The sequence below is a fragment of the Fusarium falciforme genome, chromosome 1 (genome assembly GCF_026873545.1).
Source record: "Fusarium falciforme chromosome 1, complete sequence".
Classification (NCBI taxonomy): domain Eukaryota; kingdom Fungi; phylum Ascomycota; class Sordariomycetes; order Hypocreales; family Nectriaceae; genus Fusarium; species Fusarium falciforme.
The window spans coordinates 6,320,268-6,345,781 of record NC_070544.1 but is presented as its reverse complement, the minus strand read 5'-3'; the positions used below and the strand labels follow the sequence as shown (position 1 = coordinate 6,345,781).

The window sequence follows — 25,514 nt, the reverse complement described above, 5'->3', positions numbered from 1 at the left end:
TGATAGCTACAAGTCTTGATCGACCTTTGGGACGATCCAAACCACGTCTTCGCCATTCTCAGCCTCCGTCTCTGTAGTCAAATGCTTGTCAATAAATACATTGTCAAGAGTGACATCATCATCATGCATCAGCACCACGGCACTTTCGGCCTTCACAGCTCCTCCATTCTGCATCACAGCCTTGTCTTGGTGCGTTCTACTCCGCAGCTCTCCTTGATGGCACCAGATTTTCTTGACGCGAAAAGCAACAATGAAATCAGTGGAGCCTTCCCAGCTTTCGCCTTGCCTGGCGGCGGTTGACAGGCTGGCCTCAAAGCCAGTCTGGCAGGGGGTTGCCGGGGCATTCAGGCCACCGTCCAGCTTGACGCCTTTGCTTCTGTTCTGGCTGCTCTGAAGGGAGCATTCACGACCGATCTTGAGCCCGGTTATCACTAATATACAATGTCAGCAAGAACTGCGAGGCTGGAGTGCATATTTAGACAACAGCATCACAACTCACTGTAAACGGGATCCTTGTATCGGCGGAGCTTCATATAACGGCTGACTTGTGGCACATTGACGCTTTTGGCAATGTATTCTGGCGTGGGATCAAAAGTCACTGTGTCCAGTGCCTTGCAGGTTAAGACATCACTCTTGTCCTTCTCGTAGAAGACGCCAGTCCCTGCTCCGATGCCAACTAGGCCAAAAATTCGGGCAAAAACACCGAGCTCGCCAGATAAAAGCTCGCTTCGGGATGTTTTGAAGCCAGTCTTGGTATCGACAGGGTTCATATCATCCTCCGGTATTTCAGGCACACTGCGGCGGTTCAGGGGAACGAATTCGGTCAAGTCGTCCAGAACATGACCAAGTTGAATCGGCCCATCTGGCGGGGGAGCTGTTGTCCAGTTAGGAGCGAGGATGTATGTTTTCACCATGTTCGGAGCCAGCTCGTGGATTGAGATGAAAGGGAAAATGATGGAGGAGGGCGGCAGGTAGGTGCAGAAGCATGGTAGTATACTTTCGCAGTAGACCATAGGATGGACACGATTTGCCGCCATGTCTTCTTCAGCTCATGCAGGATTATCATAGGAAAAAGATACTTAGAGCACAGTGCGCGAAGTAATGCGATCTATTGGTGTGTTTTTCCCTCTAGGCAACATCAACGAGCGGGGAGAACAGAACATTAAGCATGGATCGCGCGCACGGCCAGACCCAGAAGGTGCTGCTCCTTATGCCTGGTCTTTTTATTTACACGCTCCTCCTTTGCTCGTTCGACTTCCTTTTCTATAGTCACCCACCAACTGGCATGAATGAAACAACACTCGATTCGAGGGTTGCCGTTGTTGCTCGTTCGGTATTTTGACCGCCCCTCGGACAGTAAAGGGACATTAGGCTTCAATATAGTTGTGTTTGGGCTTTGAAAATAAGGCTAGCGGTAAGCGGGAGGCCTACAGAATCTGACGTGGACTTGCATCGCCATTTTCCACAGCCTGATTTGTCTTGGCAGGCAGACTTCCTCGCCTCATTCTGCATATCGCCATACCGACCAACCATCAGGCGTAGGTCGGTCACGAGAACAAGAGTGAGAGTGTCTGCATGGTGAATAATAACATCCAAATCGAAGATCAGTAGCTGCAGCAGATTTTACCTTTGTTGTTCTATAGAAGTAAAGATCCCATGGGAACTCTTATTAGATAGGCTTTTGTCTGTGAGGGCGACATTGTCACCAGCGCCAACCAATCAGGGCTCGTAGGGGCGTCGTTCAATTCGGCAGCTGGCCGGTCTTAATTTCAAGCCACTACGCGAGCTTGTTCACGACTAGTCAATGCAAATCAACCACTGTCAGCTCAAACTAAAGAGATAAAAAGTTTATTTAGTTCAATTAAACTGCCCACGAAGGGTTTGAGGAAGCAGGCAGTATGATAATACCGGTGATTATTTATAGAGGCGATGAAGACCGTCCCCTTGGTAGATAAGTACATGGCAGGATTTACCACAGATTTAGTCCATAAGAGGAAATCACTGTTTCCAGCCACACAGTCGCCTAAGAAACATCACAGCCTCCCAGTGCTACCTTGGATCATGTCATGAAGGGAAGATACATGACACAAAGACATTGTCTTTTATTCAGCGTTTCATCATACTCATGATAGTAGACATAGATCCTATACGATTGACCAAGTACCCGTTCCTTTAAGACAGCTTAAGCATCCTGCTTGCGCCTATCCTCAAGCTCAACACCAACAGCGTTGCTCTCATCAGCAATGCGCTGCTTCTCATCCCGAGCGATATCCTTCTCGTCGGCATCCCGGTTTCCGTACAGACCAATCTTATACCAGGGAAGCTCGAACAGGTGATCCATGCTCTCAAGGCTGCGTCCGCCGGTCTCGGGAACAGAGAACCACACCCACACACCGCCGACAAAGGTAACGGCCGCGAAGCACCAGAAGGTTCCCTTGGGGGAGATGCCGCCGTCAGAGGTGGGGAGGAGCATGTTGGGGACGGCGCGGGAGTTGCCGTATTGGTTGGCAAAGTGAAGAGTCATGGCCCACGAGGTGGCGAGGGCTCGGATGCGGAGAGGGAACAACTCAGCAGTGAGGAGGTACTGCATGGAGTTCCAGCCGAGAGCCCAACCGAAGCCGGAGACGTAGATCATGGCGATGGCGCCGCGGCTGGCACCCTTGTCGGCATCGGGAAGGACAAAGTCCTCGACGACACCGAGCTGAGGGATGCGAGTGAGGAAGGAGGCGACGTAGATCATGGCGATAGTCTGGAGAGTGATACCAGTGAGAAGAGCGCGCTTTCGGCCGATGACATCGACGAGGAAGAGGGCGCAGATAATGGCGGCGATGAGCTTGACGATACCGAAGACGGCGGTGACGAGGAGGGACTCCTTGCTTCCAGTGATGCCGAGAATCTTAAACAGATCAGGAGCGTAGAGAGTGATGGAGCCAGCACCAGACCACTGAGACAGGAACTGAACCATGGAGGTGAGGTAGAGGCGGTAGAGGTTGCTGGGAACAAGGAACATCTCCTTGATCTTTCCAAGCCAGCCAACACCCTTGCTAGCCTCAAGCTCATGGTCGAGAGCGGCCTGGATCGTGCTGATCTGAGAGACAATATACTCGCCATCAGGAGGCTGTCGGCGAAGACGACCCAGAACGTGGGCGGCCTCGTCAGGCTTACCCTGCTTAACCAGGAAACGAGGTGACTCGTACTGGAAGAAGCTGAGGATGAAGATGATGCCGGACATCATGATGTGCAGGGAGGTGGGAACCAGCCAGCGGTTGTGGGTGTGCTCGTCGAGGTGGATGGCGCAGCCATAGTTGGTGAAGTAGGCGAGGACGATACCGATGTAGACAGCGCCGGTGAACATGCAACTGCAGAGACCACGGACGGCGGCAGGGGCGATTTCGGCAATGTAGACAGGTCTGCGGAAAGTTAGTTAATGAAGTGACAGTGCAGTGTTGTGTTGCTTACCCAACGACAGGCGTCTGACCAACGCCAAGACCACAGATGAAGCGACCAGCATAGATGGCTCCAAGGTTTCCGTTGACACCGCCGACCATGAAGATGACAATGCCGAGAGCCCAGATGGTGCAGAGGAATCGAGTAGCCCAGATACGTCCAATACGATCACAGATGACGAAAGCACTAGGTCCTTGTAAGCAAAAACATACCACGAGCAGGGATAAAAATACATGATCCTTACATGAGAGCACCACCAACAGAACCAATCTGAACCATGGCAGAGACATTAGCCTTGATGTTGGCCTGCTCAACAGTCGAGTACGAATCATAATTGATCGTCTCCTTGAAATCGGGAGAGTTGAAGGCTCCAGAGATGAGACCCTCATCAATACCTCGGGCAGCACCGAGGAGCGCAAAGGAGATGACCGAGAACCATAGTCGCCAGTTGAAGACGCCCGCGGGCTCGCCAAGGTCCTTGAGCTTGAAGATGTTGACGGGCTTCTTTACGCCTCCTGCCATTGTGAAATGATGTAGGATGAGACGAGGGAGAAGAGGGGGAGTGAGGAAGAGGTGTTTCTCGAATACATCAGAGCAAGAAGAGGGACCTGTTCAGGTCCTTTATACATTCTTCACCCATGTTCGGACGTTTCTTTCTCCACGGTTTTCTCCACGCGACTTCTCCAGGTTCGGGATTCTACGTCCGCTTAGTCTCTACAGTAGTTTCTCTTACTTACACCGACAGGGAACGGAAAACGAGCTATATCCGCTGATCTCTGGAACAAAGTTCACCACCCGGCGGGACCTGAGCCGAGTCATCCAATAGCAGAGACTCCATTGCCCATCTCGTTGCCTCCGTACTAAACGCAACTGGGACGTTGCGCCCGTCGTGGGGAAGAAAACGGAAGGGTTGGGGGAACTTCTCCATGGGGGGGCACTACGCTAGGACAATGCTTCCCCTTCTTCTGGGTCCCGACGTTGGTTGGACATGAGTCGTGTCAACCCTCCTCCATCATCATATCCATGTTCGTGGTCGGGATATCGTCGTCCGACCCCGCCTTGTTTGATTATCCGACCATAAGGCGGTGCCCAGCCGCCGGCGGCCGCGGCACCACGTTATTGCCAAGGAGGCCAAGCGACCAAAGGTGAGCCGCATGTCTCGGCGGTGTCTCCAATTGGAGGCGGGAATAGCCAGCCGTGATTAATTCCAACGTCAGAAGAAGAATCGAAGACGCCACAGAAGAAAGGGACGAGCCGACGACAACTGCCGTCTGGTGGCCGCAGAATCACCAAATCTATTGTGCTACGGACCCTGGCTAATGGCCAGATCCAGATCCCTCTCCGCAACTTCTGACCGCATTGACATTGGAAGGGTTCCCCTGGTGTTCTGGCCACGAGTCCTCCGCATTCCCCGCAACGGCATCTCCATCATCTGAGAATTAAGGTGTGGTAAGCCTAGATTAACGCAAATAGACTCGTGTATGGCCCCGGCCATCTCTCAAGAAAGGAATCGGTCCGGCTGTTGTTCTGCCCACCGAGCGATCCCCACACCCCGGCGACGATTTCTGCATTCAGGCCTGGCTGGGAATGGTGTGGATAAGTACGAGTAAGGATGACAATCCAGAGGCATCTCGCTCGTCAGCACGCCGCCTATAGGGCCGCCGGTTCACTAAAGCGAATCCACTCTGATGAGAAACCCCAGCAAGGTCCGTTGTTTGAGTTGGCCAAGATTCCCTGTACTCGCTTCCCCCTGCCCAATTTGTTCTGCGGAGAGGTCACAAGCGGCGCGGTATTGGAGACTTGTGATTGAGAGAACTTTTCAAGGTGCGGGGTGGCACGATTATGAGGCCATAGAGTTGGAGATGTCCCCTCAAGTCCAGTATCGACCCCATATGCGATACTCCTCTTCTGTGCCACGGAACCTGAAGCTGACCTCTGTAATGTCCTGGAATCCTTCCTTCTTCTGTGGAGGCTTGTGTCGAGCAGAGAAGCCAGAAAACGCCAGCTTGGGCAGCACTTGTCGTGACTCTGGGTTGAGCGACTTGTTCATGGCGCGCACGGCATCATTGTGCTCGCACAGCGCGATGGGAGTCTTGAACCACACACAACGGATAGAGATGCCGAATTTCTTGGCAAGCTCTACCCAAATGGTCCTGGTGTCGGGATCGGCGTTGGTATTGTCTGAGTAATCCCTGTTAGCGTCATGAGGGGTGGCATGGGGCATGGGGTAACGGCAGTCGAGAAATTGGGGAAGTGCGCACCTATCGCAACAGACCGTCCCTCTTGGAGATGTTCCCTCGCCGCCTGCACGCACTTGTCGCGACTCTTGAGGAGGTCTTGGTTTACCCTCTCGTACCCCAGAGGTTTGAGGTATTTCCAGTAGAAGCTACTCTTCCCCGCGCCGGGAGGCCCACAGAATAAGACCATGTCCTTGTCGTTAGTCTTCTCGAAGACGACGTTGTCGGGATTCCCCGGTTCGGAGATCTCGAAAGGATGCTCGGACAAGTCGAAATCTCGAGCGAAACTCCGAGGCTTTTCTCCGAGGAAGAACTCCTCCGGCGTCTGGTATTTGATTCCCACGTTGTGTGCAAAGTTCCTGTCCGAGCAGCTGAAATCCTTAGCCGTCGCTGCGCCGTTTGGCCCCTTGCCCAGGGAGGCTGTGCGCCCTCCTGCATCGCCGACGAAAATGCTGTTCTCGATGTCTACCTCTTCTTCCGGAATGTCAAAGTCGTCACACAGTTCCGTCCACATCCCTGTTCTCGGTTTTCGGTATATGTCGTGAGCGGTTGCGGCGTAGACCGATGTGGGAAGGTTCAGGTTGCTCAGGACGGCGCTGCATTTCTGCTTGAACTCCGTGACACGCTTTTGTGCAGAGGCCTTGGGTCCCTTGAACTTGGGATCAAAGTGCAGTGTCAGACCAGCTTGGTTTGACAGAATGACCACTCGGTAACCATCTTGGTACAGCTCTCGAAGTCGACTAGGCACACTAGCATCCCACCACTTCCAGTCTGTGCCGCTGCTAGCATGCTTCTTGCCTGATGCAGTGGCTATCAGGGTAGAATCAAGATCAAATGCGGCAACCTTTCTCCTCTTGATGTTCCTATCTTCTGGCGTCTCCGGCTCGTACCGACCGACGAGGAGTGTGGCAGGGGTATCATCGTTCGGACTCCGTTCGGACCAAATCGTTGGGTCTTTGGGCTTCTTTGACGTCGGTGTGAAGAAATTAGCTACAGCAGTCTCTACCTCGAGTCAGTTTCCAACCGCATAATTCCTGCCAGGGGGCATCTCACTGGTTGTTCCACTCTGGATCTTTCGCTTGACCATCGGCGGGGAAACTGGAGCGTCGGCGGCTTTGCGCTTCTGAGAGGAGTTTCCTGAAGCCATCGTGGTCGCAGGAATAAGGTTATCGGCCGCATGTAATTTATCTGTGGGATCAACGGGGCTGTTCCGTAGATGATGGGTCCGTAGGTGAGGCAGAATTCTTTGTGGTTAAAGGAGCATGTTTAGATCCATCGCCAAGCCTTGAGGCTCGGGTTCACGCGCAACACCTCCTTGACGCGTAGTCACGTGCTGAGCCGACCAGCTCTTTCGGAGCTCTAGTGGGGCGCTTCAACCATTGCTCTTCAATATCTCAACGACTTCCATCGCAACACGTTAATGGCCCCTGCGCATTGCGTTTAAAACCTTTCGCCCCTTTGATAAAGCTCCAGTATTGTTAGCGCCTTCATTTCGGTCAGACAGGGTTCCTAAGCCGGGTTCAATCGCACCCCTTGGTCGTCACCATGTACGAGGTCTTCCTTACAGCAATCGTGGACGACAGCAGCTTTGGCCCAGCATGCGCTGTCCTGAGCGGCCTCTGCGGCATGCGCCCATGGGAGAGCTTCCAGCGGGTGCTATACTTTCACGGACCCCCCAGAGCCGGTGGCATGACGCACCAAGCGAATGTCGACAAGCCCATGCGCAAGGATGCCACCTTCCTGTGGAAAGAGATTAGCCAGAACTTGCTTCGACAGTCGTACGTCATCCAAGCGCGTTACGATATTGCCAAAGAGCGTCAAACGGCTCCTATGGATCTCATTGCGACACCTGCAATGCTGCGGTGGACCGACTTTCCTGAGCCGCCTCATGGTCGGCCCATGCTTACCCAGCGCAAGAAGATTGAGATTTGGGACCAAAGGAACCTGCCTATAGTCATGCGCGACAATAATTACCAGTGAGTTGCGCCATCTCTGTTTCATGTGGTTGGGAACTAACGGAAGCAGGTTCAAGACAGAGACCATAGAGGAGGTCCACCGCTTCTACCGTGACGACGTCGAGTTCTGTCTCTTCCGCTCTTATTTCCTTCACCCGCAAAACAGATATGTCTCTGTCGAATTAAAGACGGAACAATTCCCCCCATTGGATTCTCTACCGCCCTTGGACTCACTTGTGCCGATCGACATGGAGAAGCGCTGGTTCCTCCATGTCAAGACGCATGTCATGTCAGACAACAAGCCCGACGACCTTCGAAAAGCGCAGGACCAACTCTTGGCGATCCGGGCAGAGCTGGAAGGTGTCTTTGACTTTAGATCCATTGACCGCAAGGTTTATGACACCAGGATAGCTCAACAGGCACAGGGTATTCAGGCCTTGCCTCAGAAGGTGGTCATCGGCAGGAATTAAAGTTCGCGGTTGGTGCTTTTCAGGACCTAAAGCAGGGCTATATTTGGATACGAGGTTGATTACCTCGTCCATACTCGCAGCTCGTCACTTGCTGCGCATGTCAGCCAGCATACGGTTGTTCGGACCTCTCCAAAGCGAGCGGTCTCTTTTAAACATTAGATGATACCCTTTAATAGTCAATCTACGGCTTGCCTATTCCCCACAATATTCCTCAATGTCCCATGCGCAAACGGAAGAGAGAAGGGGCGGACAGTCCGGCAAGCGCCTCATTAGTTCTTCCAAGCTTGATCTACATCTATCACACAGTTAGCCACTTCAATTCGACACGCAACAGACTGACTAAGCTCACCCTCGTGAATAACCGGGATTGGAATGTCCTTCCTGGCCTCTCGCTTCTGCTTATAATCCACCCCAAACCTCCTATCCCTATCCATCACATGCTTAAAGTCGAGCTGACCGTCAGCCGTAAAACTCGTCATGAGCTTCGGCGGCCCCAGAGGGAGTGTATCGCCTCTATCTGTTTGCCACAGATGATACACCTTGCCGTACAGATGGACTACCTGATCCATCTCCATGTTTTCGGCGATCTCCCATGCGGGTTCTGGCACGGCGCGGTTAGGCATGATGAGCATGCCTGACTTGACTTCGTAGACGTGAGAGTGCCAGAGTTTGCGTTCTTCCTTGGGGAGCGTGTCGTATAGTTTCGGGGTGATCATGTATTCTATTCCAATGAGGCGTGCGTTGGGCTCGTCAGAGTCATATAGGAGACACTGCCGGACATCCTCATCTGGTCTTTTGTTAGCAGGAGCTTGGTCCCAGGCGACATGGAAGAGTACTCAGGTGAGCGCAGTAGTGATTGGCTTCCACAAATCGCTTGGGATCATCTGCGTATGCATGAAATGCGTTGAGATGCGCACAGATATTCTTGACCGGTCGAAAGTCCTAGATACATGAGTTCGTTGCACAAACCGAGAGTTCACCTGGGATCTCTAACCTGGGTCACTGCAGCACCAGCTGTCAGCACCTGATTTGTAGCTGAGAGCGGCTGGCCCATGCCCTCATTAGTGATGGGAATTTCCTCCCTTTGAGACGAAGCCATAATGAATTTCCTGAACTGAGTTTGATGTCGTCGAGGTAAGGTTTGTGATCATCACGAAGCAAGAACGTCTCGATGGCTATTAATAAAGCCAAGTACTACCCAGAATTAAGCTACGTCATGGATAGATCCATCTTGCACAAAAGGGGAAACATTGTGTGCCATTCCAAGATTGATCAACACCAACGAGATTTCGCTACACACGATCGCATTTTGGAGCGTCAGTATGACGACCCAATGACCCCCGAAATCTCGGCGCCGGAGACCCACCCACTTACTCGGCCGGGGCTCGCCGGGGCTCGACGGAGCGGGGTGGCATCTACCCTGAAGTCCGGCCGTGGATTTCTTGGACGACCCTCTCAACGATCAAGATTCATGGAATTGACATGTAGCTCATTATAGGAATCGATTTGAAATTCTTTTGAATTTTTATTTATATGAAAATAGTGCAATTTCCCTTATCTCTCTTCCAAATTGTTCCCTTCAGAATCGTTACGCTTTTATTTCCTGCTTAATCCATCCACTCTTCCACCAAATCGAAAGTTCTCTCCAGCATAACTCACCTCCTCCCCCTTCGCCTTCAACTCAGCTTCAATGTCCATAAGCCGATTGTACTTTGCAACCCTTTCACCACGCGCTGGTGCACCCGACTTTAAGTGGCCCGTCCGTAGTGCGACCGTCAAATCAGCGATGAAGTCGTCGGTCGTCTCTCCCGAGCGATGAGACACAAACACGCCCCATCCCAGACTAGTAGCATAATTTGCTCTGACCATGATATCAGTATCAAGTAACTTTGAGCAGATGGGAGGTACTCACGCCTCAATGGCTTCGCTGACGGTTCCAATTTGATTCACCTTGAGCAACATCGCGTTGCACGCCTTCTTCTCGGCCGCCATCTTGACCCTCTCAATGTTTGTGCAGAGAAGGTCATCGCCAACAAGCTCAACCGGACAGTCTTTGTTGAACTCTGTCCAACTCTGCCAGTCGTCTTCAGCAAAGGGGTCTTCAAGCAGCACCATTGGGTACTTTTCAAGGATACCCTTGTAGAGCTTCTGCATTTCCTTGGAGCTCCTGACATCTTTGACTGACTTGTTCTTGAAGGCCAAGTTGTAATTACCCGTGTTGGAGTCAAAGAACTCGGAAGACGCGGGATCGCAGGCCAGCTTGACACGACCAGTGAAGCCCGCTTTGTCTATGGCTACGGTGAGAAGGTCGAGAGCCTCCTCAAGGGTCGAAATGGGAGGCGCAAAGCCACCTTCATCTCCGACACCGGTTGCTAAATACTTCTTGTCAACATCTGTGGGGGAATCGCTGATATCATCACTTACCTGGAGCTCCAAATTTGTCTGTAATGACGCTCTCGAGAGTGTGATAAACTTCGGAAGCCATCCGGATGGCCTCTTCAAACGATTCTGCGCCTGTGGGTGCAATCGTGATCTCCTGGAAAGCCATGGTGTTTCCGGAGTGTACGCCTCCGTTCAAAACGTTGAGGAATGGAACAGGCATCACGTATGGCTTCTTAATACCTGCTTCGGTTCGCAAGAAGTCATAGAGAGGCACACCCTTTGTGCCGCGTTAGTACGTGAAAGCAAGGTATCACTTAATTGACGACCTACTGCGGAAGCTGCACCGGCCCTGGCACATGCCATGCTGACACCAAGTATGGCATTGGCGCCTAGCCGGGACTTGTTGGGCGTGCCATCGAGCTCCCTCATGAAGGCATCGATGTCCTTTAGTTGAGTCTTGGGATCGAACCCCTTTGAAACGAGAGCTGGGCTAATGACTTGTTCCACATTGTGGATAGCTTGGGTAACGCCCTTGCCTCCATATTTAGAGTCATCCTTGTCTCGTAGCTCGACAGCCTCATGTGTCCCAGTTGAGGCTCCGGATGGAACCAGGGCGCGGAATGTGCCTTTGACGCGTCAGCTTACAGCTGTTGGGAGACTGTGATGGGGTTTGCCAGACCTTGAGGAGTCGTCACTTCTACCTGGACGGTGGGATTTCCGCGGGAATCGAGCCGCTGTGCAGCCCTGACACTCCGAATCATGCTGAAAATGTGATTCAAAGCCGGTGGTATTTTGATGACCGTTTCTATGTTTCTTTGTCTCTACTCTTTGGTGATGGGAGTTGCGACATGCTATCACCAGGATGAGACATTGCAGGTCAGCTATTTCCTACTTATAATGCTATGATAAGTCAATTACTTCATGTCAGCTCATGGCGTTTGGCAATAGAACCGGATATTACGGCATTGAGTCTGTTGCTAGCTCTCTATTCTGTGTGCTTGGTAGTGTCTACCCGCCTTAACCGACTTATCCGGAGATTAAACTGACGTCAACTCCGATTGTTCCAACGGACAATCAACAGAGCCTGGATATTCCCGAAGGCAAAGTTGGGATATCAGCGCTCAGATATCTTGAAAAGTCACGTGTTATTTTCAACGCGATGAATTCAGAGTGTCACATGTTCATGGTTGAAGAGATTGGGGGTTCCCAAGGGACGATGTTTTTCGTAGAATAGATTAACTCAAGGAAATAGCTGTCTAATAGCCTACCCCATAATGGTGGCAATTGCTGGTCGACTTTTCTCTCATCATCAAACTCAATGATCGACGCCTCAGCACTTGCTGCGGCAAGAAGATAATAGCACTTTTCGCCTACGCTCAAACTCCATGCATAAATGTCAAAAGGTTTCCCTAGTGAGCCTCTCGACCAAGGATCAGTTGCTAGCAATGACTTAGTAGTCAGAAGACTTGTTAGAAGATCCCTGGTCAAGCTCAAGTGTCTCCTATTTCTTGGGCTCTGACTTGGGGGCTGGCGCTTGCTTAGCCTGAGCCCAGAACCAGTCATTAACTGCATCAAGGTGCTCGCGTTCATCCTCGATCACCTGACGGCTCTCGTAAGAATCCTGGCCCGCAAGGTCCTTTGTCTCCTGGTTCTCTCTCACCTGCGCACGGGGCTGACCTACCCAGGCAGGTCGGAACATGTTCCTCCATTGAATCTGGGCCTGGTGGTCGAGGTAGATCTTGTCCCTGGCTAGTTCGGGGCTTAGAGGTCCTGACTGTCCCAAGCGTGAGAAAGCTGCTGGGGCCCGAGGGGTTTCTTTGTCAGTGGTGCTCACCATTGGGGAAGCTCCTGGGGTGAAGTTGTTGGCGACTGGGTTGAGTCCTGTGGTTCTGATGGGAGGGGGGATGTTGTTCCTCGACAGATACGAAGATGCCGAGGAGTAGACATCTGTTGGAGTTCTGTCACTACGAGGAGTGACGGGGCCTGCGATTATGGGACCCGCGATTCGGCCGGCATCAAGTTGATGATAGTTTTGCGCACCGTAATGTGAGTATTCACTCGGGATCAGATGAAGAGAACGATCATAGAGATTGGTCTGGCCACGATGGGCCTCAGTGAAGCCGGGAGGAACCTGTCCACGGTAAGTAATAGTTCTCGACGTACGATCAAGGGGGATTCTAGACTTACCCTCGGCCACAGCGTCCCTGTCGACGTTGGGGTACCTGTCAGAATCATCGTACACGTTAGTCTTTGGCTCAAACGGGGGGGCTTCTTTGTCTCGACGAAAGGTGATAGTCCCTTGGACCTTTGGTTTACCTTGTGTGGTACCTGTGGAAAGTTCACTGGCAGGGCCGGAACCAGGGAAGGGAGGCGGGTCGGGGCGGAACTTGATGGTTCCGTGGACCACGGGTCGAGGAAATTCGACGCCCTCTTCATCTTCCTCTGGTATCCAGACTTTGCCAGCGGGAGTGTCAGCAGGGAGATCTGAAAGGGGGATGCCGTTGATGAGGATGAGGGGAATGTTTTGGGTGCGAGGGGGGATATCCCAGTTGGGAGGGGGATCGACCCGAGTGGGACGGAGGGTGATGATTTGGGGGGGATTGCTCTTACCTTGGGTCCAAGAATTAGTCTGAAAGTTGACACCGGGGCCGGGATACGTGGTGTTGGTCTCCCGGAGGGTAATAGACTGTTTCTTGTCAGACATGGTGAGAATCCGTTTGCTGTTTCTGCCTTGTCGCGGTTGATGTAGTCGTCGGTAATGTTTGGCTGTTTGCCTTGATGCGAGAGAAAAAAGAGGGAGGTGAACATAAGGGAACGCAGAGATTTTATAGTAAAACCTGGAGATGTTCATGGTCTGCCCGTCCACGTGTTGTTCACCAAGTGCGCAATAAATGCTCTTGCAAATGGCACTGAACAAGTACGGCAAGAGTCAGATGCCTTTGTGAGAATGCCTTTGTTCGCGATGATTCGTTCTTTGACGCTCAGATGATTGAAAGCGCCTAGGTGAACAATGAAGTTGTTTGGTCTGAGTGTTTGTGTGGTGTTGGTGATTCGCGGTCGTAATCAGTCACTTAGGCGGCAGGCTTGAGGTCATTCACTGATGGAGCGCTCGATCAGAGAAAAGGGATGCTAAAGGAAAGAAGGATGAAAAGTATTCACTGTAAGCTTTTAGAGATGGAAATAAGAAAAAGGCATCGTAGCCCAGCTACAGATACACGTCAACCCGCCCCCGGCCCTGGCACAACAGACCATGTTTCTCCGGTAAACACCAACGAACCTTCCTGTCGTAGTTTCTCTGGATCGACGTATAGCTTGACTTCTACATTTGGCTTGTCGACGTTGGAGACGCGGGCCACGAGGTAGATGACGGGCGACACCATGGGCGAGAGCGTAGTGTTGGCGTTCTCTTGCATCTGTCATAGAGTCAGTGAATAATACAACCTCCCCCATCACGGGATAAAACGTACCCGCTGGTATTGTCTCTTGCTCATGTAAAACGGCGTGCGCGAGTGTCCCGTGGTAGCCTTGACCTCAATCATGTACAACGGCTTCTTAGTCAACCACGCCGTCCGGTCGAGATAACCCTTATCCACGAGATGCGTTGTCAACGCGCGCTTTCGATCATAGTAGACAATGTCGGCTGTTTCTCTCCCTGTCCACGGTAGCATGTCGGCGTAGTTGGGATGGACAGTGACGAATTTGCGCATCTGGCTTTGCCAGTTTTCTCTGCTGAATCTTGGTAGTGAAGGGTCCATCTTGGAGAGGAGCTCAAACACCTATCGAGTGTCAGTAAGCGGCTGCACAATATTGAAAGTTACTTACGAAGAGTTCGCCTAGAGCGCCAATCTTCATGTCGCGCTCAAGAGGATTGCGCGAGCGGAATCGCCGAGAGAGTTCAACCTCATCTTCCTCAACATCTGGAAGGGCTCCGAACAGACCAGACATGTCGTATGCGCCCTTGCTAGGGAACCTCGCGGTGCTAGCTGCCGAAATGACATTATTGACCAGCCTCGAATACTCTGCATCGTCGTCAATAGTCGGCTCCTCAGGTCGTCCACCCAAGCCCTGGAACTGGAACGCCGAGGTGGTGGACTGTGCCGCTGGTGAAGACCCAAAGACAAAGGCAGGCTGCGTGGCTGGTCTTGGCTGTGCTTGTCCGCTCGTTAACCTACTAGTCGCGCTAACGTTTGGTGTTTGAGGAGCGTTGTTTGATGCTCGGCGATTTTGGCGGGGAGGTTCGGTTGTGGAGGATGCCGGAGTAAACAATCTTCGGCCGGTGATTGATGAATTTGACGTCGCGGGGCTTCTTTGGCGGACGGGGAGGTCTCCCCACCGAGGAGGAGATCTCATGTCGGCGAATTGACGGAATACAGAGTCTTCATCGTCACTGGAGATGTCGTGTTCGTGGATCTCTGGTTGTGCAAGGTATCTAGCGATGAGATCCTCCTCAGCTTCAGGGCCGATGGTGTCGTTGGGGTCGTCTTCCTCTACAACTTCCACGGCTGGCTCTTCTTCCTCACCCGAAGGTTCTTCAGTGATGATCTCGCCCTCAACCTCAAGAGTATCCTCATCCTCCTCTTCCTCTTCCTCTTCCACTTCTTCCTCCTCTTCAATCTCCTCTGGAATCTCAACCTCCACAATACCCTCCGCCTCCAAGATCTGCGTCATGTTGATAATCGGCGCATTCAAAACAGAAGTGACAACCTGAATAGCCCGTGATCCAGCAGGCTTCGTCTGAAACGTCGCAGGGTCCATCATCATCCACTCCATTATCCGTCGAGGAAGAGCCGAAAAGTAGCAGAAGCCTTGGGTCTTGGGATCTCGAGGAACGTAGACCTTGAGGGTCTCGTCGTCTTCGCGTAGATGGAGTTCGCTTCTCTCTTGGACGTGGACCAAGTCGTGGCCATCTTGGGAAAGGTGCAGTTCTGATGAGATGCCATCTGTTTCGTAGACTTCTGTGCGACAAAGGACCCAATAGAGTTCTTGGTTGTCGGCCATTGTACGGGGACTGTTGAAGTGCACGGCGATCCTATAACTGTCAGCAGTGAAATACCACTTAGCCCGAGAGAATTACCTGTAGAGACCATCTGCCTTTTGCCGAATGTCGCGATCAGGGTACTGCAGTCTATCCATCCTCCCACCAGCCACAGTCGAAATCTCCCTGACCATGGTAGATAGATACCTCGTCTCCAGTCCCAGCCAAGAGAGGAACGGCCTCAAGCGACGAACCTCATCAAGAGAAAAATCGAGAATCTTAGCCTGAGGGCCAAAAATATCACCCAGGGCTTTCCGATCAGTGATGGCAAATTGTGTCCTGCCCGTTTGCAACTTGACCGATCCGTTGGGATACTTTACGGGAAACACCTTGCCGATGAAGATGGGCTCCTCGTCGGGAAAGTCGTCTGCTGAGACCAACAGGGAGTTGAGTGCCCATATCGTTTCCTTGACTGCGGTGATTGAAGGAGAGGGTACTCTTGCGCCCATCTCTTTGAGTTCATCGTAGGCCATGTCTAGCGTTAGCTCTTGTACACCAAGAAAGCTCACGAAGAAATCCTCCAAGTCGGGATAAAGATCGTTCAGCGCCACTCGTCCTCTAATCTGGGTAGCGCTGGACCACAGACATTCGCCAGCTGTGTACCAGCGACTCGTGTTTCCAATGTTGACGTAGACCAGGGGCTCTTCGGCAAACGCTTTCCTAGAGATCTGTTAGGTTATGGCTGAAAAGACTGGAGAGGTTTCGTACTTGAGCTTCAACGCATCAATCTCGGGTAGGGTTCGTCTGATGTCGTCCAGAGAAGTATAGAGGTCGTTGATCCAGTCAAAATCCTCACTGCCCATGCTTTTTAACTGCCGTATCTCCGACAAGTAGTGATTCCAAGAAGCATCAGGAACGCCCAGTGTTGTTTTGAAGAACTGCCTCAATACATCGAGTTCATCCCCGGACCGCCCGAACTGTGCCTGGTAGAGGTGCTCCAGAGGGTACGCCGTTTGCATGTCTTCTCGAGCGCTCCAGAGGCACTTTTCGGGTGACGCCCATGTCGCCGGGTTGGAGTCGTGTCCGGGAACAAAGATCAGGTTTCCATCAGTAATCTCTTGCCTGGGAACGTTAGTTCATGGTACTCTAGAGGGTGTTTAAGAACACAGACCTTGCCTCTGCTTGTGCGTTCAGGAAACTATCGGCCTCACGGCAGCGCCCGTAGATAACCTCGTAAAGATCCAAGATCCTGGAGTTGCGACGAACACCAGCAGCTGTATTGCTGAACCGAATCGTCTTGAGAATGCTCAAGTAAAATTGTAGATCGTCAGTGTCACCAACACCCAGATAGTCGACCAGGAATCCCCATTTCGACCGGTATGTGCCTATGGTGATGGGCTCGTTCAGATCAAGAAAGATAAAGTCCTCGTCTTCGGCGTATCGAGCATGCTTTGCTTCAAGCTCAGGCAAGGGTAGGTAAGTTGTCGATAATGGTTCTGACAGAGCAAACTCGTCTCCGCCCTTGCAAACGACCTCCATGTCTTGCAGCTGTCTCATGATTTCTGGCGATGCCGTTACGGTCGCCTGCTCGAATTCCCAGACCTGCTGCAGCGCGCCCAAAAGGCATTCAGGTCGGTGCTGTTCGATGAACCGAAAGACAGAAGAGAGCTCCAGCTTCCGCCCAGCTCCCATCTGAGTGAGCCTAAGATGTCGACGTAGGAAGAGTCGGTTTTCCATCCACGCTACCCACGACCACTTGGAACCTGGGGGCGTCGCTGGCTCTTCTTCAAAGTACTTTTCATGCAGGAAGGGCGCTGCAAATCCTGTCGACTCTTCGTTTGGCTTGAGGAGTTTGCTTGGGCCGTATTCATCGTCGGTCGCGAGGTAGACGTCCTGCCTTGAAGGTGAGCACGCTGTCATGTACTGATCATACACATAGTAGCCGTCCAGCCTCATTTGAGATTCATCTCCATCCAGCAAGCCTTCTGACAGGTATAGGAACTTCAAGTGGCTGATGGAAGCTGATAGAGCCGCCTCGTCTGCAACAGCAACAGCCGGCTTCTTCAGGATCAGACCCCGAACATCCTTCACCAGCGCCTCGATGACGCCAAACTTGTCGAATAACGCTCGTCGGTCGGGATTTTCGGCGGCATTCGGGTCGACCAGGCTCAAGTTGAGGTCGTCGGGGATGGCCAGCTGCCCGGGGCAGTGCGAATAGTACAGCGGGCCACTGCTGGCAGAAACCCACTCGCCGTTTTCCAAGGGGATGAATTTGAGGTCTTTGATCCGATCTTGTGATGTTTTCAGGGTCGCAGTATCTTTGAGTAGGACGAGGGCCCTTGCTGCGAGTGAATGCCACTCGTTATCCGTCTCTGGGTTCTTCATTCGTGATGCCGCAGGCTGCTTCTGGAGGTCCTTTTCCACGCGGACAATCATATCCCAAGCAGAGACATTCTCCAACCCGTAAGGCTTCAGCAAAGCCAAGTCCACTGTCGTGTACCCCTTGGAGAGATAAATCTCCTCGTCCATGTCCATAAAGAGGGGATCTCCCTGCTTATCGCGCAACCAAGGCTGCAGCCGGCACAGCTTGTGAATGTAGTCGAGCTTCCCTGTGCCCAGCGTGCGAAGAATCTTGACCTCTTGGATCCTCTCCTCAATCCTGTCCAGCAGGCCTGACCAAAAGCTGTCCCACGGGTAGGAATCGCGCTGGGGAAGCCATCGCATCCACTGGTACTGAAGCGTGGGGTGGTCGCAGAACTCTTGGATCGCTTTGATGAAGCAGTCTGCGATTCCGGTTAAAAGCGCGCGGTTCCTGAGAGACGTGACGACGAGTCCTTGTCGACTTGCCTCGGTGACGAAATCGGTGTGAATGAGGAACTGTAAACATGTCAGCTTCCGGGTGAACCCTGAGGGCCTTATTCCTCACCTTGAAACCCATTGGGCGCATTGGCAAAAAGGCAAAGACGTCCTGGCTTTCAACAATGGGCGTTGCAGACTCCGTCAGCGGGAATGCTAGAACAACCTCTGCTGATGAATCGGCACGATCTCTTTCTTCCGAGTAGGTTCTGTTCTCGCTCTTGGGGATGTTCTCGGCCATGTGCTTTGTAACGTGATACCGTCGCTCCTCCACGCCCTCAGAAGTCGTCTTTCGAACTGTTGCTGGGTTGCTGCCGTGGAGCGAGTAGGTCGTCGCCGAGGTCAAGCTGTCATCTTCATCGAAAAATGAGACCTGTACTCTGCGCAGCTTCCGGAGGAAGAGAAGAATGGTGTGCTGAAGGTCTTGAAACTGAAGTTTGATGGTCTCCAGTTGCCGGGCATCTTCCTCGGGGTCGTCACTCGTGTGAAGGAACAAAGTAATCCGTGTCAAGGTCTCCCCAAGAACCTCATCCGTCTCTTCCCACACAGGCGTAACCATGCCGAGTCCCGAGTCTCCCTTTCGATGAGTAAAGGAGAAGGAAAAGTCGTTGGACTGAATGTGAACCTTCCAGGCAGCCATAAACACAGACTTGAAACCGATGCCCTTCTCACCGATGTAGCCCGCGGCCCCGACTTTGGAGCTTTTGCCGATGGCGCAGATGGCTCTCAGGTTTTCATGCGTGAAGCCATTCTCATTGCACTCAATCGACACCTTGTCGGGCCAAATCTTGAACGAAACATAAGGGTCTTCGCCTTGTGATATAGCGGTACTGTAATTGTTGTCATCGGCATTCTGCAACAGCTCAAAGACGAATCTTGCATTGCTTGTGTAGAGGTTCCTCGCTAATCTGGCTGGTATGTGAGCATTCACCTCAGAAAAGCGGCCCGATGCCCCGGCCTGTCATACGTACGTCAAAACAGCCGAACCGATCATCTCATCCTTGCGTAGAAGAGCTTCTTCAACCTCACGTCTGAGGTCGGGGTTGATGGCTCCGATGGCCGCGAGCTGGTCTTCGCCTAGATAGCCGCGATCTTTGGCAATCTCCCTCACCAGATCCCGAGCCGTGGTGTCCGGCCCGTCCGAGGCGCCCTCGGAGGTGGACATGGTGGAGAACGAACCCTGTAATATGTGTGAAGCGCGTACGTGGGGGAAAATCGAGATCTGGCTGCAGAGCGAGATAGCAAAAGATGAAAGGTTTCAGGGAACAATCACCTTATGAGCTGCGGGTTTATCAGGTCCTCCCAAAGGAATAAGCTGCGACAATTTGCCGAACTGGCCTCGAGACACATTCCCTCCCCGTGTCGTGACTCGTACGAGGCGAAAAACAACACATCGGACGCGCCTAATCTCATGCAGGGGCCTTCAGCTTTGGGCCCAGCAGAGTCCATGATTGGCTCCGCCCATCGCCAAGGTGTCAGATTCCCGCGATGATCCCAGTTGCATGGCGATTGTCGACACTTTTCTTCTGCGACAAGACGCGTTTTGTTGTCTCCAGAAGGGCCCATTTCTTCCAATGATGACCGTCAGATGTCATGGACTCACCTGTGATCAGCAAGCTGAGCAGCCAGTATGTTTCTTCAGCAGGAGAAGCAGCTCGGTAGTCGAACACTTGGTCTGCGGGAGGATGAAACAGTCCGGGGTAGATCCCGTTCAGCTGCCGTAGTGCCCGCAATCCCTGTTCACCTGGTTAGCGACGGTTAACTGCCAAGGATGATTGGTGGTCTGTTCTGTAGTTGTTCAGCTCAAGCAATGTCACGAGTGTCACCTCTCATCCTCATGTTCTACCACAAGACTACGCAAGTTGTCGAAATCAGGTGTCTTGATTCACTACCTAACTCCTCCACTATCCATCACATCACTTCCAAGATACTATCACACCTCTGTCGAAATTAGTCTCCAACTGTGCTGCTGAAGATCAAAGCATGCGGGTGCCACTCAAGAATGCCTTGACATTAGCCATCTTCTTAGTGGCGTGGCGAACCTTGGAAGCATTGACAGGGTCGGCGACGAAGACAGGAGCCGGAGCTGGGACAATTCGCTTCTGTGGGGGAGAAGGTTGCTTCTTGACGGCACGCTCGACCGACTCCTCGGGGGTCTTTGGAGCCCATCGGCTCGACTTCAGTCCGACGACTGAGTCCACACTGGCGATTCCTGGGCGAGGAATATTAGTTAACCAGAACACCGTTAGTATGGCGTGTCGGGTGTCCTTACCAGTAGGGGACGCACTGGACTTGCGTGAGACCTTGTCCTTGGGGCTGTTGGTCGCAACCTGGGAGGTCCATCCGTTGTCGACAGTGTCGTGGCTCATGGAGTGAGACTTGCTGACAGACTCATCGTTGCTCTTGGGCGTGACGGGTCGCTCGTCGGAGTGCTTGGCCTGGACGTTGACGGCGGAGATGGAGGGTTGGCGAGGCATTTCGGGTTGAAGGTGGAAGGGACAGGCGTTCGCACCGCCCCAAAGGTCTTGCAGCATCGCCGAGTGTTTCTTGCTGACAAAATCATCCGTGGGATCGATGGGAATGCGCTGAAGAAGGGGCGACTCGATAATTTGTTTGGCATCTCGTCGGTCGCCAACGTTGTCTTCGCGAGCAGTACACTCCGCGCAGCGGATCTTTTTGACGGCAGAAAGGTCAACACCGCAGGTACTGACATTCTTCTCGATGGTGCCACAAGTGCCAAAAAAGCACACGCAAGCGCCTCGCGCGCGGTCGCAAACATGGCGACGCTCCGCAACCATGTGTAGTTGCCCACAGGTAAAGGAGAGCGAGGGTGCCTTGGAGGGGGCACAGAGAGCGATGGTGATGAATTCTTGACACATCTTGACGACGATGATGGGAGATGTCTGATGTGATCTGTTGAAGGGAGGACAGGAGGGTAGAGGGATGAGGAGGGATAGGTGCTTGGTGATGTGCAAGATCCTTTGATGGTTGGTGTGAGGATCAGGATGAAAAAAGGTCTTGCGGTGATGAAGGAAGAAGGAAGGAAAGAGGGAGAAGAGATGGGGAGAAAGAGGTGAATATATAGTCGGAGGAGATTCTAAGGCTTAGGGGCAAGGAGTGGATGCAGAGGAGCAACTGGCAAACACTGGCACCGTCGCGTCGATGACGAAAATACCCTAATCGGGAAGACAACAGGAAGGACAATAGGCTTGATGAATAGGTAGAGTGAATTCACCTATTCAGGAGTGCCCTGTCAACCGAAAAATCACCTAATCGGGGAGTGTCACCGCAACCTGCTCAGATGCGGCCTGGAGTTGAGTCGCCTCGCAACAGCCTCAGAATGTAAACATCACTCTTGTTTGTAGGTCCCGCTAAGCCATATTGGGAGAATTTCCAACGACAATAGAAGCTCATGCCCATTCTTCTCTGCCTAGGTACCTAACCAAGAAGTATCACCTTGCCCTCCGATCGGACGCAGGATTTGGTGAGCACCGAATCCAATACTTGGCCAACCCCTCGCCGTTCATAGATGCCATCCTTCTCCACTACTTGCATGACCCAGAAGACATTCCAATCATCATCATCGCCTACTGGCACTTGTGACTTAGGGAGAGCCGAGCCTGCTATGGGTTCTTTGGAGTATGCGATGATGAGACACTCCACCTCGACGCCGGCCGTGTGCGAAGCGATGTTATCTACATGTAGGGAGCCCACAAGCTTGCCATCTGAGGCAAAGAGAGGTGATCCTTTTACCCACTGTAGCGGACGTTTATGACGAGGCAGCGCCTTCGATGAGACATCCTGCTTCGGCTCCAGAGCAGGCGGAGGGCCGGTGATGAGGCGGATGGATAAGGCCTTGAACAGGATAACAGGATATATGGGAAGCGTTCTGTTTTCGGTCAGCACCTATTATGAGTGACCCAAATGAGTGGAAAGATTCTTACGGAAGGTTAGGGACAGGCCCTTTGTGCTCTACCCGGATCGACTCAATCGCCCTCTTCGCATCGCGAACTCGGGCATCAAAAGGTTCGTCATCGTCATCGGCAACAATCTCCCGTACCTCCGAAGCAGGCGTATCTCGAAACTCGTAATCCAGCTCGTCTCCCTCACGCCTCACAGTCGTAGGTCCAGAGAGCTCTCGTGCTTTGCAGTTCCGTGCTTCTGCCGCCGTGGTCAGAAGGGAACAACCATTCAGGAACAGCACTTACTGGATGCGCGATAGGTGACCCACGAGACCAAGATCAGCCAAACAATATCGTGCTTGATGTGGTAGGCCCGCCAGTCGACCTCAGCTTGGCTGTTGATCACATCGTCCGAGTAGATGCCGCCGCCTCCAATCTCTTGACCGTATCGCTTGCCTTGGGTGAAGCATGGGAGAGGAAATGCCAGTGACCAAGCTGAGTATTTGGCCAAAAGAAAAGAATCCTGGAGATATCGCGACTGTTTGAGTAATTCCATGGTCTCGTTGGTGAGTGCGTGTGCGTATCGGTCGGTGAATCGTTCAATTCGGCTCGGCTCGTTATATTGATCGATGTTATCGACCTCGTTTACAGATCCCTTTCTCGCCCAAACATGCCACTGGATGAAAGTTCTTTTTTGAATCCAGTGGAAAAGTCTTTCGGCTGCCTGGCTGTCATGGTCTGGCCCTTGACGAGTTTCGGGCGCCCAGGTTATCGGGCCCGACCAGCCTGCCCAGGAGTAACTCGCAAACCCAGGTCGGCGTCGCAATTTACCGTCCGTGGATAGAAAGAGAAGAGCTGAGTTGAGATAGTTTGCAGGAAGTCCGTCCGCATACCAGGACGTCAATTCACCCCCGAGCTGGCGTAGAATGCCAGAGAGCGCCCGAAGAGCGTCACCGTCGTGTTCAAGTGTACGGCCCGAGTAATCTTCACACAACTTTTGATAGACATCCCACGCAGCCAGATTACCAGCTCCAGGGCTCGCGACTCGCAAGATACAGTCATCGTCCGGGTCTATCCATTTCTCTTGAAGATCGGCGGCAGTCTCCTCGCACCAGTTGGCTTGCGTACATCGGAAATACACCTGGTTGTTGACGAAGATGAGGGTTCGCCGAGGAAGAGCGAGCTCCTGCAGTCTCCATCCCTGGTGACTGTATGCGCTGTTTTGGAGATACCAGTACATGCTGTTGGTGGCGGCGATCTTCATCTTCGAATTAAGCTGAGCAATGTGCTGGGAGGGTTGCCTTGAGCCAGGCCTGACTCCCGGTATGCCCGATTGCACACCTGTTCCTGATGCAACCGCAATCGCAAAATGTGAACCTCGAAGAATCGAGTTCATTATTTCGATCCCACCTTTCATGTCCCGTGGGTGGTCCTGAATGAGGCAGAGCGCGTCTACCCACAGGTACCTTTCGCCCAGCGATCGCACAAGCTCCATGGCATCGGCTATTGTCTGCGGAAGCTCTGAGCCAATTTCATCCAAGGCGCCGGGTGTCTGGAGAAAGTCGAGATTGCATTGGAGGAGCTCGAAGACGGGCGCTTGATCTCGGACGTAACTCAACGTCACGTATCGGGTACCAAGTGGCATATACCTGACGCACTTGGTTTCAAGGTCCAGCAGTCGAAAGTTGGATGTTTTCTCCTCATTTATTGATAGCGTCTTGTGCTCTATGTCCTTCTGGTCTGCGCGTTAGACGAAGTGTGTCGAATCGGGGTGTATCTTGTTCCTTACTACTTCGGTGGGCATCACATTGCTTGGGATCGGCGTGAACTCGATGTCTCTCTGAAAAAGATTTCTATGAGTCTAAATGATATAAAAATGTTTTGGAAATTGGAGTGCTTACCAGGGACGGAGGAAGGTGGAAGCAAGAGTCTCCGTGCTTCTCCTCACATTGCCGCAGCCATGAACGAACAAGCGATGTTGAAACCTGTTCTTCTTCGACCACTCTCGCGACATAAGGACCCTGTTCTGAGTTAATCTTCTCGATGCCATTCTCAACAAACAAAACTCTTGTTCCGCATAGCAAGGGATGTGAAAGCCGAAGGCAGTGTTCTCCTGGGCGAATGGTGATCCGGACTCGCTCAGCTTGGGAGGTCTCAGGTCCTAATTCTTTAGCGCGAGAGGCAACAACTGCCTCGTTCAATGCTTCCAGAATTGTCTGACAGAGAGGGCAGCTTTTTCTCTGTTGGATCTCGTCAAGCGTCCCTAGCAAGTAGCCGTCGCCATAGATACCAAGAGTACTTTTCAATTCGTCGTGAGACGGTATCTTGCCGTCGGAAGAACCGATGCTGCGAAGAGCATTACAGAACTCCGTACAATGACTGGTGTTAGTCTCATTTTCGCTTCTTGACATTGTGTTTTAAACTCGTATAGTGTCGTTGTAGGTTGGCAAAGTGAGGATGTGAGCTCAGATTTCTCGTCTAACTTGCTGACGGCATCTGCACGGGCGGGGAACCAGGCTTCAGAGAACATTGATCCACCTCTGCTGACAACAGGCCAAAGGGATGCTATTTAGGCCCGAAAATGCTGTTCTGGTCCAGGATACCGCGTTTTATGGTATTGGGTTTTGAGATAATTGTGTTGAGCAATGTTCTTTGTCGATGTGACTGATGCTCTCGCTGAGATGCTGTTCTGGGCTGCAAAGCTCTGAACACGACGGTATAATCGCACTGTAAAAAGGTCGGAAATGGCAGAGGCTTTTATTCCATGATGAGAAATTCGAAGCCTCCACAAGTTTGGGAACTAACATGAATGATAGTAGTTTAAGTGGCGGCCTTGCTTGGGCAGGTTCAATGAGCGTGAGAGCCAAACTTGGGAGAATAGCACGGAGGTTCCTGGATGCTGGATCTTCCATGGAAGCTATGGTATACCTGGGCACTGTGACTGGGATAACTAAAGAAACGTTGACTCTTCAATTTAGAGGTTGATGAAAGACACAGACTACCAAAACCCCATCCTTAAAGACGGCGTCTGCTTGTTCAACAGGAGCAGCATAAGCGCCGGAAGAATCAAAATTACACACCTAGCTGTGATAAGGAGACAAGAGCGTGAAGAATCACTTTAAAATATTTTGCTATAATGAAAGAGTGGAAGGATGAGAGTCTCAGGAGATGTACACGGAAGTAATTAAACCAAATACCGAGCAAACCAAGACCGATGTTCACCTTTCAGCACGTTTCATTCACGTGAAAGTGCTCCGAGACAACAGCGGCACATCCTTCCAGAAACGGGC

General features: G+C 52.2%; 10 protein-coding genes across 10 annotated transcripts; 1 reads left to right on the top strand and 9 right to left on the bottom strand.

Annotated features, from left to right (window-relative positions):
• Positions 1 to 6: 6 nt before the first annotated feature.
• Positions 7 to 938, bottom strand: NCS54_00183500 (Hypothetical protein; the record flags this gene model as incomplete). Its single annotated transcript, XM_053147450.1, has 2 exons — positions 500 to 938; positions 7 to 431 (listed from the first exon to the last, which is right to left on the bottom strand). Exons 1-2 carry the CDS (start codon positions 912 to 914, stop codon positions 7 to 9), a joined length of 840 nt encoding a protein of 279 aa, XP_053003425.1. The 5' UTR covers positions 915 to 938.
• A 1,244-nt stretch (positions 939 to 2,182) lies between these two features.
• Positions 2,183 to 3,975, bottom strand: NCS54_00183400 (MFS domain-containing protein; the record flags this gene model as incomplete). The annotated part of the gene is made up of 3 exons (XM_053147449.1): positions 3,692 to 3,975; positions 3,460 to 3,633; positions 2,183 to 3,410 (listed from the first exon to the last, which is right to left on the bottom strand). The coding sequence occupies exons 1-3, from the start codon at positions 3,967 to 3,969 to the stop codon at positions 2,183 to 2,185; spliced, it is 1,680 nt and encodes a 559-aa protein (XP_053003424.1). The 5' UTR covers positions 3,970 to 3,975.
• Positions 3,976 to 5,317: 1,342 nt separating this feature from the next.
• NCS54_00183300 (Hypothetical protein) lies at positions 5,318 to 6,831 on the bottom strand (the record flags this gene model as incomplete). The annotated part of the gene is made up of 3 exons (XM_053147448.1): positions 5,318 to 5,628; positions 5,709 to 6,686; positions 6,738 to 6,831. The coding sequence occupies 3 exons, from the start codon at positions 6,829 to 6,831 to the stop codon at positions 5,318 to 5,320; spliced, it is 1,383 nt and encodes a 460-aa protein (XP_053003423.1).
• Positions 6,832 to 7,229: 398 nt separating this feature from the next.
• On the top strand, positions 7,230 to 8,109 carry NCS54_00183200 (Mediator of RNA polymerase II transcription subunit 18; the record flags this gene model as incomplete). The annotated part of the gene is made up of 2 exons (XM_053147447.1): positions 7,230 to 7,660; positions 7,710 to 8,109. 2 exons carry the CDS (start codon positions 7,230 to 7,232, stop codon positions 8,107 to 8,109), a joined length of 831 nt encoding a protein of 276 aa, XP_053003422.1.
• Positions 8,110 to 8,378: 269 nt separating this feature from the next.
• NCS54_00183100 (Hypothetical protein) lies at positions 8,379 to 9,238 on the bottom strand (the record flags this gene model as incomplete). Its single annotated transcript, XM_053147446.1, has 4 exons — positions 9,104 to 9,238; positions 8,946 to 9,051; positions 8,459 to 8,896; positions 8,379 to 8,404 (listed from the first exon to the last, which is right to left on the bottom strand). Exons 1-4 carry the CDS (start codon positions 9,206 to 9,208, stop codon positions 8,379 to 8,381), a joined length of 675 nt encoding a protein of 224 aa, XP_053003421.1. The 5' UTR covers positions 9,209 to 9,238.
• A 467-nt stretch (positions 9,239 to 9,705) lies between these two features.
• NCS54_00183000 (Enolase) lies at positions 9,706 to 11,252 on the bottom strand (the record flags this gene model as incomplete). The annotated part of the gene is made up of 5 exons (XM_053147445.1): positions 9,706 to 9,970; positions 10,022 to 10,481; positions 10,534 to 10,768; positions 10,822 to 11,117; positions 11,171 to 11,252. 5 exons carry the CDS (start codon positions 11,250 to 11,252, stop codon positions 9,706 to 9,708), a joined length of 1,338 nt encoding a protein of 445 aa, XP_053003420.1.
• A 740-nt stretch (positions 11,253 to 11,992) lies between these two features.
• Positions 11,993 to 13,195, bottom strand: NCS54_00182900 (Hypothetical protein; the record flags this gene model as incomplete). The annotated part of the gene is made up of 1 exon (XM_053147444.1): positions 11,993 to 13,195. One exon carries the CDS (start codon positions 13,193 to 13,195, stop codon positions 11,993 to 11,995), a length of 1,203 nt encoding a protein of 400 aa, XP_053003419.1.
• A 514-nt stretch (positions 13,196 to 13,709) lies between these two features.
• Positions 13,710 to 19,487, bottom strand: NCS54_00182800 (Hypothetical protein; the record flags this gene model as incomplete). The annotated part of the gene is made up of 8 exons (XM_053147443.1): positions 13,710 to 13,904; positions 13,959 to 14,267; positions 14,314 to 15,520; positions 15,566 to 16,186; positions 16,235 to 16,588; positions 16,638 to 18,343; positions 18,393 to 19,230; positions 19,294 to 19,487. The coding sequence occupies 8 exons, from the start codon at positions 19,485 to 19,487 to the stop codon at positions 13,710 to 13,712; spliced, it is 5,424 nt and encodes a 1,807-aa protein (XP_053003418.1).
• An 811-nt stretch (positions 19,488 to 20,298) lies between these two features.
• Positions 20,299 to 21,201, bottom strand: NCS54_00182700 (Hypothetical protein; the record flags this gene model as incomplete). The annotated part of the gene is made up of 2 exons (XM_053147442.1): positions 20,299 to 20,534; positions 20,595 to 21,201. The coding sequence occupies 2 exons, from the start codon at positions 21,199 to 21,201 to the stop codon at positions 20,299 to 20,301; spliced, it is 843 nt and encodes a 280-aa protein (XP_053003417.1).
• A 559-nt stretch (positions 21,202 to 21,760) lies between these two features.
• NCS54_00182600 (HET domain-containing protein) lies at positions 21,761 to 24,635 on the bottom strand (the record flags this gene model as incomplete). Its single annotated transcript, XM_053147441.1, has 5 exons — positions 21,761 to 22,211; positions 22,267 to 22,483; positions 22,531 to 23,959; positions 24,014 to 24,064; positions 24,126 to 24,635. The coding sequence occupies 5 exons, from the start codon at positions 24,633 to 24,635 to the stop codon at positions 21,761 to 21,763; spliced, it is 2,658 nt and encodes an 885-aa protein (XP_053003416.1).
• Between the last annotated feature and the right edge of the window lie 879 nt (positions 24,636 to 25,514).